This window comes from Nannobrachium achirus (genome assembly GCF_963921795.1).
Source record: "Nannobrachium achirus genome assembly, chromosome: 6".
Taxonomy (NCBI): Eukaryota; Metazoa; Chordata; class Actinopteri; order Myctophiformes; family Myctophidae; genus Nannobrachium; species Nannobrachium achirus.
The window spans coordinates 2,197,897-2,213,006 of record NC_137815.1 but is presented as its reverse complement, the minus strand read 5'-3'; the positions used below and the strand labels follow the sequence as shown (position 1 = coordinate 2,213,006).

At 42.8% G+C, this 15,110-nt stretch overlaps 1 protein-coding gene across 1 annotated transcript in view; it reads right to left on the bottom strand.

Moving 5' to 3' along the window:
- The window catches only part of LOC308286372 (germinal-center associated nuclear protein-like), a gene marked incomplete at its 3' end in the record, with an annotated part of 100,249 nt that overhangs the window by 84,698 nt on the left and 441 nt on the right, over positions 1-15,110 (bottom strand). Inside the window, exons 2-11 of the mRNA XM_080727368.1 lie at positions 12,882-13,167; positions 11,231-11,346; positions 10,786-10,848; positions 10,505-10,577; positions 9,981-10,091; positions 8,250-8,533; positions 7,005-7,414; positions 3,497-3,773; positions 1,274-1,520; positions 133-386 (exon numbers count right to left, since the gene is read on the bottom strand). Of these exons, the coding sequence (XP_080583494.1) occupies positions 133-386; positions 1,274-1,520; positions 3,497-3,773; positions 7,005-7,414; positions 8,250-8,533; positions 9,981-10,091; positions 10,505-10,577; positions 10,786-10,848; positions 11,231-11,346; positions 12,882-13,086 (2,040 nt within the window). The 5' untranslated portion in view covers positions 13,087-13,167. The remainder of the gene's footprint in view (positions 1-132; positions 387-1,273; positions 1,521-3,496; positions 3,774-7,004; positions 7,415-8,249; positions 8,534-9,980; positions 10,092-10,504; positions 10,578-10,785; positions 10,849-11,230; positions 11,347-12,881; positions 13,168-15,110) is intronic.

Genomic DNA, 15,110 nt, shown 5'->3' with positions numbered 1-15,110 from the left:
GTGCCATAAATGACCCAGCTAACTGGCTTTCAAGCAGTTTCAAGGGGCACACTTGACCCTTCCTCAGGGGCACACCAAAGGTCCCCAGGCACAGTGGTTGAGAAACACTGCCCTACTAGTGAGTGAACTCACGTGGTCGTGGAAGTGCACGATGGCCAGCTTCTTGCCGGGGCGGCAGTAGAGCATCTTGACGGCTCCATACTGGCTGAAGTGCTTCATGAGGAGCTCCTTGGTGTTGAGCTGCGGCGGGACGTTCTTGCACTGCAGCGCCGTCAGGGAGCCGAGCTCGCCCGGCGACAGGCCCTCCGTGCTCTCCGCCCGTTGGCTGCGTCTGGCCGGGGGCGTGGCTTCAGGCTCCGCCTCTGCCGCGGCGGCTTTGGGGGAACCTGGGTGGTGGACAATACAGATATTAAAATAAAAGCACTGGTAATAGGGCTGTACCGAATGTATTTTCTCAAATACAGCTTTCAACCATCGTTAATAAAAACCCTTTCTTTAATAAATATATACTAATGCTATTTATCCGGTCCGAGATGTTTTTGTAAATATTCTGAGTAATGTTATCCGGGGACCCGAGGCACTTTTCCGGGGGCAATAAGCAACCGAAAAATCTGCGATCATACTTTTAATTGTTTTACATCGAATTAAAGCATATTAATAGTATAATACAACTAGGGCATTCACCAAATATTCGAATATCAAAGTCACTATTCGACGTTGTTCACCGAAGTCGAATATTCGCTTATTTTTATTTTTTATTGTTTTCTCTTTAAAAAAAATATATATTTTATAAAGCTTGGCTAGAAAGGAAGTCATAAGAATGAGTTGTCAATTTGTTAATGCTCTATACCAGGGGTTTTCAAACCTTTTTAGGCCGTTACCACCAAAATAAACATATTTGAACTGGGGACCCCCACCCTGACAAGCACTTGGAATTGTAGGTATTACATTTAATGTGACTCGGTTCCGCAGATAAATATTGTGAAAATAGTGGATCTACATGCTCACAACGCCTCGCAACGAGCATGTAGATCGGCTATTTCACAATGTTCGCCTCTTGCTTACTTAATATTTGACAGTTTGGCCAGTTCTGTCGAATATTCGACTATTCGAATACTTTGAGGTTGAATAATTCGAATACTAAAAATCACTATTCGTGAATGCCCTAAATACAACATAAGGCACATAATTATCTACATTCACACAGAGGCCATGTTGCTCTCATATCATACGTGCGGGTTGAGAGGAAAAGCCATTTAAAAAACAAACCCACCCGTCTGCAGCTCTCTCTCCAGCACCTCTCTGGTGGGAGCGTGGGACCTGCTGGGAGCTGGCGCCCCCTGTTGGCCACCCTGAGCGGGGCTGTCTGCCAGGCCCTGGCTGCTGGGCTGCTGCTGCTGCTGCTGCTGCTGGTGGTCCCTGGGGGTCCCCGGTTCCCGTCTGGCCTCCTTCATGACGCCGCTCAGCGCCCGTCCAAACAGGCCCGCCGTGGGGCCTCGGGACCGCAGCAGAGGCCTCTTCTGGAAGACCAGAGGCACAGCGGCGTCACAAGTGGGGAAAAGCGGGACTGAGTTACTAGGGCCAGGGTTCCCACTAGGGGTGTAACGATATAGTAACTGCATCGAAATATCGTTTTTAACTTAAAAAATCGAAGTATATCGAAATGAAAACAGCTAAAATCGAATCGTATAGTTTGATTTTGTATCGTATCGAATCGGCAGTGCAAAGAATCGATTGTATCGATACTACCTACTTGTGCATTGTATTTAGCATTTTTAAGAAGAGAAAATTTAAATGAGGGGTTTAATTACTTTTCCATTCCATAAAGCTACACTGGTCTATTATATCGATAAATGCGTGTAATCATGGGTTCATGTCAAGGTGCAGGTTTGTCAATATACAATGTCCATGTATTTGGCAGATAATCACTGTGTTTACTTATTTATATCCATAACAATAGATCTTTCCCTTTAAAACATGCACTATTGACACCTTTCACACAGATTTAATTTCTTTGTTAAATAGTTACTATATCGATTTTAAATCAGTGAATCGAATCGTATTGTATTGCCATGAATGAACCAGTATCGTCCATGTATCGTATCGTCAACCATGTATCGTGATATGTATCGAATCGCTATTAAAATGTATCGTTACACCCCTAGTTCCCACACATTTTTACCAATCAATTTCCAAAACTTTTCCAGAATATTTAACCCAATTTCCAGGACTATATAACAATAATTCAGCTCAATAACAGGTCGCTTACGCCTATACACAATGCCCAAAGACAGGTAGTGTATGCCAGTAGTTCTCAACCTTTTCAGGCCGTGACCCCCGAAATAATCATGTTCTAACTGGGGACCCGGCACCTTGACGACTGACAAGCACTAAGAGTTGAGGAATTTTGTGTAACACGGTTCTATTGTGAAAATAGCAGATCTACATGGCGTTGTGAGCATGTAGATCGGCTATTTTCACAATTTCTGCCTCTAATGTTTGACAATTTGGCCCATGTTTAATTTGTCGTTAAAATACAATGCATAGCATTTTTTTCTAATTTCAAAATATTTCCAGGAATTTCATGACCGTGGGAACCCTGCAGGGCCCAGTGTGGAGGGGCCTTCATTATTTATACTTTAGCTATTGAAGAATATCAGATCTACAAGCTCACAGCGCGCTGCGAGCTTGTAGATCTGCTAATTTTGAAATGTTGCTGGTGCTCAAACATTTATTCATGTGAAGGACCCCCAAAATGATATGTATTTGGCCACGGACCCCCATCTCAAAATATTTAGTTCCAGGGACCCCCCAGAAGCAACATTTGAGATACAAATGTTCACTTAAATGACAAAACGGTACAATATATGCTTTTGCATATCGATATAGTAGATCACTGCAAATTAAAATAAATGTTCTGATTAATTTATATTGTTAAACCTCTACTACTCCATTAGGGTGAGGGTCACGAATAGTGATTTTTAGTATTCGAGTTATTCAACCTCAAAGTATTTGAATAGTCGAATATTGACAAGACTGGCCAAACTGACCAAACTGTCAAATATTAAGTAAGCAAGAGACGAACATTGCGAAAATAGCCGATCTACATGCGTTGTGAGCATGTAGATCTGCTATTTACACAATATTTATCTGCGGAAGTTAAATGTAATACCTACAATTCCAAGTGCTTGTCAGGGTTCTTATGACTTCCTATCAAGCCAAGCTTTATAAAACATGAAGAAATTTCTGTTTATTTTTTGTATCGAAAAAATATCGAACCGTGACAACAAAATATCGAACCGAATCGAACCGTGAATTTTGTGTATCGTTTCACCCCTAATATATATATATATATATATATATATATAATTTTAAAGACAAAACAATAAAATAATAAAAATAATAAAAATAAGTCGAATAGTGACTTTGATATTCGAATATTCGAATAGTTGAATATTTGGTGAATGCCCTGTACTCATACACCATAAAAGCTGACCTGTGGTTGTCTTGGTGATTCTCCTTCTGTCGGGGTGCTCTCCTCCTTGCTGGCCCTCTCGGAACCGGCCGGACCCACTGGGCTCTCCTTCCGCTTGGTGCCTTTGCTCGGCCGCGTGGCGAAGGGGTTTGATTCCCCCGGGGCCTCCTTGCCGGCGGCGCTCCTCTCCTCGGCGTCGGCGTCTTTGGCCTTGGGGTCCCCGAACGCGGGGGCCTGACCGAAGCCACTCGCCCCGAACAGTGGCGCCATCTGTGGCTGGATCACTTTGGCTGAAAAGCTGCGGGACGTTTTATTTGTTTAATTTGCATGTATTCAGACAGTGCCGTTTAGGCCTAGAATTGTTGAATGCTTTAACTATTGAAAAATAGCAGATATACAAGCTCACAGCGTGTAGATCTGCTATTTTTTGAAAAAGTCGTGAAAATGTGTGCAAATCTTTGAGTAATTATATGTATTTTCAAAGCGAACGTTTGTAACTAAAATTTTGCTTCTGGGTGGTCCCTGGAACTAAATATTTTGACATGGGGGTCTGTGGCCAAATACATATAATTTTGGGGGTCCTTCACATGAAAAGGTTTGAGAACCACTGACATAGTAGTCTCTCAAGAACAGACTAACTGAGCTCCAGTTAAGTGAAAAGGACCTTTTCTTTGACGATGGCTAGCCAGATTGCTGACATAGAAACATTAGAACATTAGAAGGATTCAAAATGGGGTCAAAATTCAAATTTTCACGATTTTTCAAAAATAGAATATATTTCAATAGTTAAAACATATAATAACACGCAATAATGTGTACCCAGTATTCAAACGGTGCCGTTAGTATTGCTACAATATAAGAAGAGTCATTTGAATACAGTAAAAACTAAGTAAAAACAAATATGTTTACTACAGTACAATTTCAGTGCAGAAGAATCATTCCAGAAAGAAAATCGATCTAAAAGGCAGCGTCAAACAACAGCAGGTTGTACCAAACCCTAACCTTTGCTGATTGGTTGAAATGAAAGAACACAAACTGCCCGTTTCTACCAACAAAAGGGCTTCAAATAAGCTCCAAATCCCCAATTCACCATTTGCCGCAGTGGCTTGCTGAGATAAGCTTTTTGACATTTGGCATAATCTTTCCACTTTAGGCATAGTTGTTGTTAAATTAGGGTTAGGATTATGATTTGGTATAGCAGGGGTTGACACTAAGGTCTCAGAGGCACTTGCCCGTTGGGCAAGTACAGGTCATGTTCTACTTGCCCTCGGGTCATGGACACTAGTTTCTCCATAGCAGTCACTTCATGTTCGCACAATGAGGCTGTCGCTTTACGGGTTGCATCGCGTGATTTCTAATTAGTTGCAGCTGAGCGCTCATCGTATCGATGCACGTCTTTTTTTTAGCATAATGTGAGCTTATAGAATAGCGGTTTTCAAGGGAGCTCATGTCGCAGCAAACTATGCCACTGCACGACGTTAGTTCAGACTCGGGGGGGGGGGGGGGGAGAGAGGCGGAACACTTGTCTATAATAGCCCCGTTCAGCGTTCAAGTATAGGCTAAAGAAACATATCTTATATTATGTTACTCAAAATGGGCACTTGCCCGGTCGGGCAACCTGGTAGCAAACTTCACCTGCCCGACCATATTATTTACCTGCCCCGGGCAGTCGGGCAGGAGTTAGTGTCAACCCCTGGTATAGGCATAGTTTGTGGTAGGTTAGGTTTAAAGTGGATACGACATGAAAAAATCATTTTTCTATTTTTTATGTTTTTTTTAATCTTATCTGTGCGTGCGTGCGTGCGTGCGTGCGCGCGTGCGTGCGGCCAGTGGCCACTTTGGGTACCATAGTTTGAGAACTGCTGGCCTATAAGGGCTGAAGTGAGTGATTTGTATTAATAATCAAAATCTAAATGATTGTAGTGGAGAGATAAAGTGCATTTGCCTCTGAGATGTAGTGGAGTAGAAGTAGAAGAATTGGAAATACTCAAGTAAAGTACAAATATTCAAAATTGTACTCAAGCTATACTAATATTTGTTAGAATGAGTGGGAGAGAGAGGCTCCCCTGGTGGTGATTATAGAGTATTTCAGGTGACAGACCATTTTTCATGACACCTAAACAGAGAGAGAGACCATGGCTCCATGGAGTGGATTTTCAAGTTTAAACATTTTCAAACATGTTTTTAGGACCAGGGCAAAGACTTTTATGATTGGTAAAAACAGAATGTCATTTAACCTTTAAGGTTAGGTTTAGGCATAATTTTGCCACATTAAGCATAATTCGCCACATTAGGCATATTACAAAACAATTAAAAATGGCAGAAGTCTTACAAGGCACAACTGCCAATCAAACTGACTACTGGCCAATCGCAGCGTGTCCTTTCCGGGACTTGGCACGACACTGCCGTACATTGTATAGTTTGAAAACCCCTGGTATCGTTTATCGTGATATATTTTTTAAATTTATCGTGATATCATCATTCACTGGGATCAATTAACCTTTTGCCACTTAAACCCTCTAAACTGGGTAAAAGGTATTATATACCAGTCTTCTTTTCACTCTCTATCAAATATCTTTGCCCAAAAAAATAGCAGATCTACAAGCTCTCAACGCGTTGCAACGCGATGCGTTGTGAGCTTGTAGATCTGCTATTTTTTGGCAAATGTTCCACCCCAGGATAATGGATGGACATCGGGATATGACATTTTCATATGGTCCCATCCCTACAAGGCACAACTTCAAATCAAACTGTCTACTGGCCAATCGCAGCGTGTCCTTTCCGGGACTCGGCACGACACTGCCGTACTAGGGATGGGATGATAAGCGATATTATCGTTTATTGTGATAAAAAACACTCACGATAATCATATCGTGGAGATTACATTTATCGTGATATTGTCCTCTGTCATGCACTGGGATCAATTCACCTTTTATTTGCTGAGCTGCATATCCGGTACCACTTAAACCCTCTAGAATTGGTAAAAGGTACTTATAATATACGTACAGTATTTTCCGGACTATAAGGCGCACCTAAAAGCCTTTAATTTTCTCAAAAAACTACAGTGCGGCTTATAGTCCAGTGCGCCTTATATATGGATCATTCATTGACATTGACATTCCCTTTAGCACAGCTCCATCTGTTGGATGCATAACGCAACGGTAGCGTCTATTATGTGCGCCTTATAGTCAGGTGCGCCTTATATATGAAAACAGTTTGAAAATAGACCATTCATTGACAGTGCGCCTTATAGTCAGGTGCGCCTTATAGTCCAGAAAATGCTGTACTTGAGGTTTTTTTTTCACTCTCTGTCAAATGTCTTTGCCAAAAAACAGCTGATCTACAAGCTCACAATGTGTCACGTTGTGACGCGTTGTGAGCTTGTTCCACCCCAGTATAATGGATTTTGATTATCGTGATAATATCGTAAATCGCGATTTCTTTTGTCACAATAATCAGGATATGACATTTTCATATCGTCCCATCCCTATGCCGTACATTGTAAAGACGCGCATCTTTGTGGTCAGACCTGAATGAAGACGGGGTGGTGGGCTGGGTGGAGGAGGAGGTGGAGGTGGTGCTGGGTGCAGTGCTGGTGCTACAGGGTGCAGCCGGCTGGGAGAAGGTGAACTGCAGCCCAGTGGAGGCGACGGAGGAGGGCTGAGGAGGTTCTTTCTGGGCGGAGGCGACGTTGGCCGGCTGGGAGAAGCTGAAGCCCAGGGGAAGAGGAGCAGGAGGAGCGCTGCTCTCCATGCCACCAGAGGAGGCGCCGTGGGACGGCACAGACGACCCGCCGCCGGGCTCCGGGTTGTTGCTGGCCGGCGGTTCGGGGCTGGCGCTGAAGATGGGCTTGAAGAGAGCCTCGTTGGAGGGCTTGAAGCTGAAACCCTGGGCCACCGCGCCGCCGCCGCCGAACACCCCGGAGGATGCACCCTGGGCCTAGGGGTGGGCGACATGGTGATAATTATCGTTGAGACTAGGGCTGTCACGATTATGCCATTTTACATGACGATTATTTGTCACTCGATAATTGCGATTAACGATTTAATTGTGTTTTTGTCGTTTGCAATTACATTTCAGTTTGGCTTTTAGGCTCTGAAGTTGCACATGGTAGATATGACACATAACCTAAATATACAAAGAAATTACTGACATATTTGACAACTTTATGCTTAAAAAAGAACATTGATATTTTTGACTTTTTTTTTTAAATATATGAACATTTTTCAACATGGAAACAATTATGACGATTATGAAATATAATCACAATTATTTCAAAAAATCACGATTAGACGTTTATGTAATAATTGTGACAGCCCTAGTTGAGACGATACAATGTCTCCACGATGTGCCTTTTTAGACGTACCGTATATATTGTGATACAATTGAGGGAGCCTTGTAAAAAAAATCCTGTTTAATCGTTAATACAGAGATTCATTGCAGAATTCAATTAAACCTGCATTTTGGTCAAAATCATCAATTCTCAAACTTTAAAACGTCATTTGTCTCCACTTAACTCTGACAGTATGCGAATGAAACCAAATGGAACCTTACGGGTCCATTTGGTTGATTTGGTTTCATTCGTATACTGTCAGAGTTACATATTCTAAGTTCTATTTAGACCTCCCAAAAGGAACCCAGAGATTCTAGTTTTTGTCAAGTAACTTGAAAAATAAGCATAGAAACCAACGTGAAAAAGAATTGTGATAATATCGTGTGTCGTGATACAGCTTGAGAAAATATCGTGATATTGTTCCATATCGCCCAACCCTACCTGAGCCGTTGAGCCGAACACCCCGGAGGATGCACCCTGGACCGTTGAGCCGAACACCCCAGAGGATGGTGCACCTTGGACCGTTGAGCCGAACACCCCGGAGGATGGTGCACCTTGGACCGTTGAGCCGAACACCCCGGGGGATGCACCCTGAGCCGTTGAGCCGAACACCCCGGAGGATGCACCCTGGACCGTTGAGCCAAACACCCCAGAGGAGGAGGAGCTGGTGGACAGAGGCTGGCCGAAGGGGGTGTGTCCAAAGGAGGCTGCGGTGGAGGTGGAACCTGTGGGCAACGATACAATTTGATCCTTCTGGTTCTGATTGATGCATGATGGGAAAAATACATACCCGTAATTGCCGGACTATAAGCCGCTGCTTTTTTCCCATGTTTTGAACCCTGCGGCTTATACAAGGGTGGGCTTATATATAGATTATATAGTTATTTAGTTTTACAATGGTCTTTAACAAGGATTTATATATAGATTGTTACAGCTTACGGCCACCAGGGGCGATCTAGCGGGAAGCAGGAAGGACACCTGCGGCTAGGGGCTCTTAAGTCTGACTTCATTATGTAGGCAGAGGAGAACTTTTGGGGCCAAAAGGCCCCAGCGCCCGTGAATCTTTTTACTATTTTTACTATTTACTCATTTGTCTTCTCTTTCTTGTTGACAGGAAAGTGGTAGAATTATACTTTAGTTGTTATTTTTGTCTCGGATCTGTTGAAATAGCGAGGGACACATATTGACAATAAATCCGCTTGGAGGTCTGACAACAAAATTATGTCACGGCTTAAAAGCCCCATAGTCAGGTGCGGCATATATATGTAAACATTTGTTTTTTGTTCTAAATTTAGCTGGTGCGGCGTGTATATCTGCTATTTTTTCAAGCTAAAGTGTTAAATAATTCCAGGTCTTAATGGGTTAAAGGAATAAAGATATTAGTTAGAATATTAGTTGTAGCTTAATTACTGCTGTTTAAATAAACCAAGCATTATTCATTGTTCGTCGGGTTATCAGAGGTCCATCCTTCTCAGGTGGACCGACCAAGACCCGTGGCAATTTGAAACAGACCCGACCCATGCCCGGACTGTTCTCAACTCTGTAATCTACTCAGGGGCGTCACAAGGGGGGGAAAAGTGGGACTGAGTTACTAGTGCCCAACTTTAGCTATTTTTTTGAAAAGTCATGAAAATGCGTGCAAATCTTTCAATATATGTATTTTGTAAGCAAACATTTGTTACTCAAATATTTTTATTTTTTAGAGCACAAAATAATGCGTTCCCAGTCTAAATGGGTTAAACCCCTTCCCCAAGCCCCCAGAACCATGGGTGAGCCCTGAAGCGTCATGGACATGGTGGCCGTTTTGAGGTACTGCAGTTGGGGCTTCTAATCACGAACGCGCATCTGGGCTTCTTTGTATTGACGCGCGTTAATACCGGAAGTGCTCGTTCATGAATTAGAGCCCCAGCGCGTCCATGAACACAAACTATGACGCAAAATGCGCCACAGTGGCCCCACTACGTCACGTTTCAGAGGCGTCTCAAACGCGGAAGTACGCTTCATGCGCTGGGTGAGCAACTCAATGCAAGTGGACGGGCGGGGATATCTGGTGTCCTCTCTATTCTTATTATAACTCTATGCCCCTCCCCCTATGAAGAACATTCATGGGGGGGCCCGCAGTGAATCCTTGTACCCAGGGCCCAGAATTTGGTGAGACACCCCTGACCCTACCTGTCGTCGTGTGGGAGATGGCAGACGAGAGGCTGAATCCTGAAGGCTGCTGCTGCTGACCGAAGCCCGAAGGAGGCTGCTGACCGAACGCTGGCTGCTGACCTGGAGGTAGGGGTGGGTGATATGGTGATATGGTGATAATAATATGCCTTTTCAGAGGTATCGTATATATTGTGATACAATTGAGGGAGCCTTGTAAAAAAAATCCTGTTCAATCGTTAATACAGAGATTCATTGCAGAATTGGTCAAAATCATCAGTTCTTAACTCTGACGGTATACAAATGAAACCAAATGGACCCGTAAGGGTCCATTTGGTTTCATTTGTACACTGTCAGACTTACATACTTGTAAAGTTCAATGTAGACCTCCCAAAAGGAACCCAGAGACTCTAGTTTTTTGTCAAGTAACTTGAAAAATAACCATAAAAACCAACGTGAAAAAGAATCGTGATAAAATCGTGTATCGTGATACAGCTTGGGAAAATATCGTGATATTGTATTTTTCCAGATCGCCCAAACCCTACCTGGAGGAGGCTGCTGACCAAACGCTGACTGCTGTCCAAAGGCTGGGGTCTGTCCAAACACGGCCCCACTCACCTGGAGGGAGGGGGAATCAGTATGTTAGCCACGATTCATTGTTGCAAACAAATAAATGCGGTCAATTCTTTCATTGTGTTTTCAGCATTACAAAAAGAAATGGGAACATTTGCATTCCCGTTTTCCCAGAGATAAAAGCATCCACTGACCTATCCAACTATAATTATTCATTATTAATGATGTTATAATTATTATTAGTGATACTGACCTGTCCAAAAGCTGGTGTGCTGCCACCGCCAGCCCCGAACATGGAGCTGCTCTGACCAAACGCCTGGAACGGAACAGAGCAGAATGGAATGGAATAGAACAGTGATTATTGATCTCTTACAGAGTAAGAAAACGTACAGTTACGGAATAATATAACTAGGGCTGTCACAAATAATTGTGATTAGCGATTTAATTGTTTTTGTCGTTGACAATTACATTTCTGTTTAGCTTTTAGGCTTTAAGGCACATGGCATATATGACACATGACCTAAATAGAGTAAGAAATAACTGACATATTTGACAACTTGAACATTGATAGTGGAAATAGCCGAACCACAAGCTCACAACGCGCCGCGATTACCGGTATGTCAAATAATTGCGATCAGACGATTATGTAATCACTGACAGGCCGACATATAACATCGCAATACTGCAGAATAACCTACCTGACTCATTGGGGTTGCCGGTTCCGATCCCGACTGTCCGAACACGGCGCTCTGTCCCAGGGAGGCCGTCTGTCCAAAGGTCGGGGCGAGTCCAAACGTGGTGCTTCCAGCTGGGCCTGTGTCACCATGGAGACCATTTAGAACAGGGGTTCTCGACCCCCAAAATAATCATATTTTAACTGGGGACCCCCCCACCCTCACGAGCACTAAGAGTTGAGGCATTACATTTTGTATAACATGGTTCTATTGTGAAAATAGCAGATCTACATGCTCACAACGCCTCGCAGCGCTACAATTTCTGCCTCTTATGTTAGACAATTTGGCCAATGTTTAATTTGTCATTTTAGAGGTATTAAGTCCTTAAATTGTCACTTTAGAATTGGCAGATACCCTCTATAGTCTATACACTTAAACCTTATGTTGGTTTGTTTACTGTTGAGTGAGAAAACAATGTTGCACATTAAGTTAATCATCTGGGCTAGGCGACCGAGTATTTCCCGGTGAATCTGTGCGCAAAGGTGGGGGCCGATGTGCAAGGAGGGTTGCGAGCTTATGAGAAACAACTAAAATAAGACCTTAAAACCTGGCGAAAACAGTTGCGTGCATTAGTGCAAGATGACGATAAAATAAATCATTAAATGGAAAACATTAAATTAACTTCTGAAAAGCATACACGGCCTTAAAACATGGCAAAAACAGTTGCGTGCATTAGCGCAAGATTAGATGAGGATAAAGGAAATCATTAAATTGAAAACATTAAATTAACTTCTGAAAAGGCTTCTAAGCCTACACTATAGCAGGGTTTCCTGCAGCACTTTATTGGCCAGGGGGGCCCCCTGGCCTAAAATCTGTCCCCCCTGGCCAAGAGACAAGAGTCAACCTCTCCTTTTATGTTGAGGGCAAAAATAAGAATTAGTCTAAAATAAGGGAATTCATTTAGTTGTGTTTTCCGTCATTATGGGCACATTTATGTGTTTTTTATAGGGCAAAATTAAGAATTAATATTACAAATTAAGTGAATTAATTACTTGAATTAATTAATTAATTATCAAAAATTATCCCCCCTGGTCAAGACTTTTTCCTGCAGGAAACCCTAAAAACTAGTGAACCGCGATCTTGCCACACGTGAATAATTGTGGTTGTAAACAATAACACAGACAATATAAATCCTTAGTCTAGTTGTGGGAAGAAAAGGATATCATCATGGCCCCAAATAACTTTTAAATATCTTGCAATTGGCGACGAGTCTCTTACTAAATCGGCAAGATTACATTACATAACATAATACACCAGTAAGACTCCCTAATCGGGAGATAAGCGACCGTAGGTGGCTTATCTCCACAAATAGGGCAAAAATGTGTTTTTCCTGATCCATGTTGATGACATGAGTGTAGACATGCTGTGTAGTGATATTCGTGATTTTAGGGCAAAAACTGTAGGAGCAGTGTCCAAAAATGTGTTTTAAAAATCGGCCTGAAGGTGGCGCTAGAATAGCTAATACTATATCTGCTATTTTTCAATTGTTAAAGCGCCAAATAATGCGTTCCCAGTCTAAATGGGCCCCTTCACCTATGAAGAGCATTCATGGGGGGCCCCGCAATGAATCCTTGTACCCAGGGCCCAGAATGTGGTGCAACACCCCTGTACCTACCTCCAACAGTGGGTGTGTGTCCCTGAATCATGGTGGGCTGTGGGAACGTTCCAGACTGGAAGAATGCTGCGCTCTGTGGCTGAGCGCCAAACGCCGACTGGAACAACCCCGGCTTGTTGCTGCCGCCGTTGTTGCCGCCGCTGGGGACCTGGAAAGCGCCCCCTTGAGGCGAGGCCCCGAACAGTCCGCCGCCGCTGGGATTCATTTTACCGGGAAGACAACATTGACGTGTGTCTGTTTGCTCTTCTGCGCTGTCTGTCGTTTTCTTTGTCTTGGCTGCTGATTCCTGAAGCAGCAGACAAAAACACAGTCAGGTAAATATATGTAAATAAACCACGTCTGTTTCCACAAATCATGTCTCCTCACTCTCCTGCAATGGAAAGAATGTTGCTTTAAGCAGTGATGTCATTACGTGCGCATCCCGCATCAAAAACTCATTCAAGTCGCCCAGGGACTCATTCATGTCATGGTCCTGGGGTCCCGGGGATTCGCCTCCATTGGAGTCCATGTTAAAATAATTTACCGGGTCGCGGTAAAAGAAAAACATTTTAAAATTCCACAGACACCACCATTGTTCATGGGTGAAAGCATCCTACTTTACCCTACGTTAACACAAATAAAATCCACGTAGAAAGTCTTAAACAGGCGATAGAAACGTCAATGTTTTGATTCCACCGACGTCCTAACCCGAATTCATTAGAGGCACATGTTTCAGTAGTTTTAGTAGTTCTAAGTTCAAACATTAGCCAAATTGTAAAATAAATATAAGAAATAGGCAAACATTTTGAAAATAGCCGATCTACAAGCTCACAGCGCTCGAAAACATTGTGAGGACTCATAAAACTTTTCTGGGACCCATTTGAATGACCACCTGTGGTCCCGGGACCCATTACATTGAAAACCTAGTAACATCACTGTTTAAGTTTGACCTCCATCAATGTACTGAGAAACAAATGTAATCAAGACTCATTTCCTGACCTACCAATGCTTTCATCACATCACGCATGATCAACAATAATGTTACACTGCAGACAGCAAGTTAAAATGAACGTTGTCGTTGCCGCTGTTCACTGCCCAGTAACGTAAATTAAGTACATTAAATCGCAATTGCTTTGGTCACAATAATCATGATATTAAATTGTCATATTGTCCCATCCCTAGAACTGGTTCTCAAAGGGGGGTCCAGGTACTCTCGTGGTTCCTTCAGGGGGTCCCAAATGGACCCTTGCGGGACAGCAACTACAACAGTGTACAAAACTACAAAAGGAACGAAATGGGGCCATTTGTACACCCACAGCATGGGGGGAGGGGGGTCCTTAAAATAAATAAGTAATAACAAAGTTTGAGAACTACTGTATGTATTCTTTTGTCATTGACTATTCATGAAAATGTTTAATGTTGATAAAATCCGAATATATTGACATTAACAGCCTGTCCAATAATACTTTCATTAGCACAAGCTGTCCGTTGTTCTAATAAATCAGTGGTTTTCAACCAGGGGTCCGGGGACCACCAGTGGTCCTTGAGGGGGTTCCAGGTGGTCCCCAGCTAAATGATGGAGAGTTGGGAACCAAAAGGACCCTGGATCTTTAACTCTTGAGAGTGTAACTGCATAGTACTGTGTTCTATCCATCTGTCATTCAATGTTATATGAGATACTTCAATGCTTTCCTGTGGAAATAAGCTTAGTCTTTTCTAGGATCTCCTTTTAGTAGACCTTGTACCAGTGAATTGTACCGTCATGAAACTGTACCTTTTCCTATGCAAACTTCTAATTAAGTCTTCAATCAATCAATCAATGTAAAATGAAACCAAATGGGCGCGAGTTGTATTATTTTTTAACAGAGGAATTAATTAATTAACAAGAAGACTACACTACACATGTAGTGTAGAAAATGTGTAGAAAATGTTTTACTTAGATTTACATGGTATCACATCAACACTGCATGGAATTGTGTAACCATGCTCAGTCAAGGACAACATATTATAGCAGGGGTCTTCAACAGGGGGTCCAGGACCCCTAGGGGGTCCTCAGAGTTACCAGAGGGGGTCCTCCAAATCTTCCAATCCTTTTTTATATTAAAAACTTGAACCCCTAGTGTCCATATTCTGAGAACTGTAGCCAAAAATAGCAGATTTACAAGTTCACACTGCGAGGCGTTGTGAGCTTGTAGATCGGCTATTTTTGGCAAAGAGGTTAGGTGTAGAGGGGGGAAAAGAGCACACTAA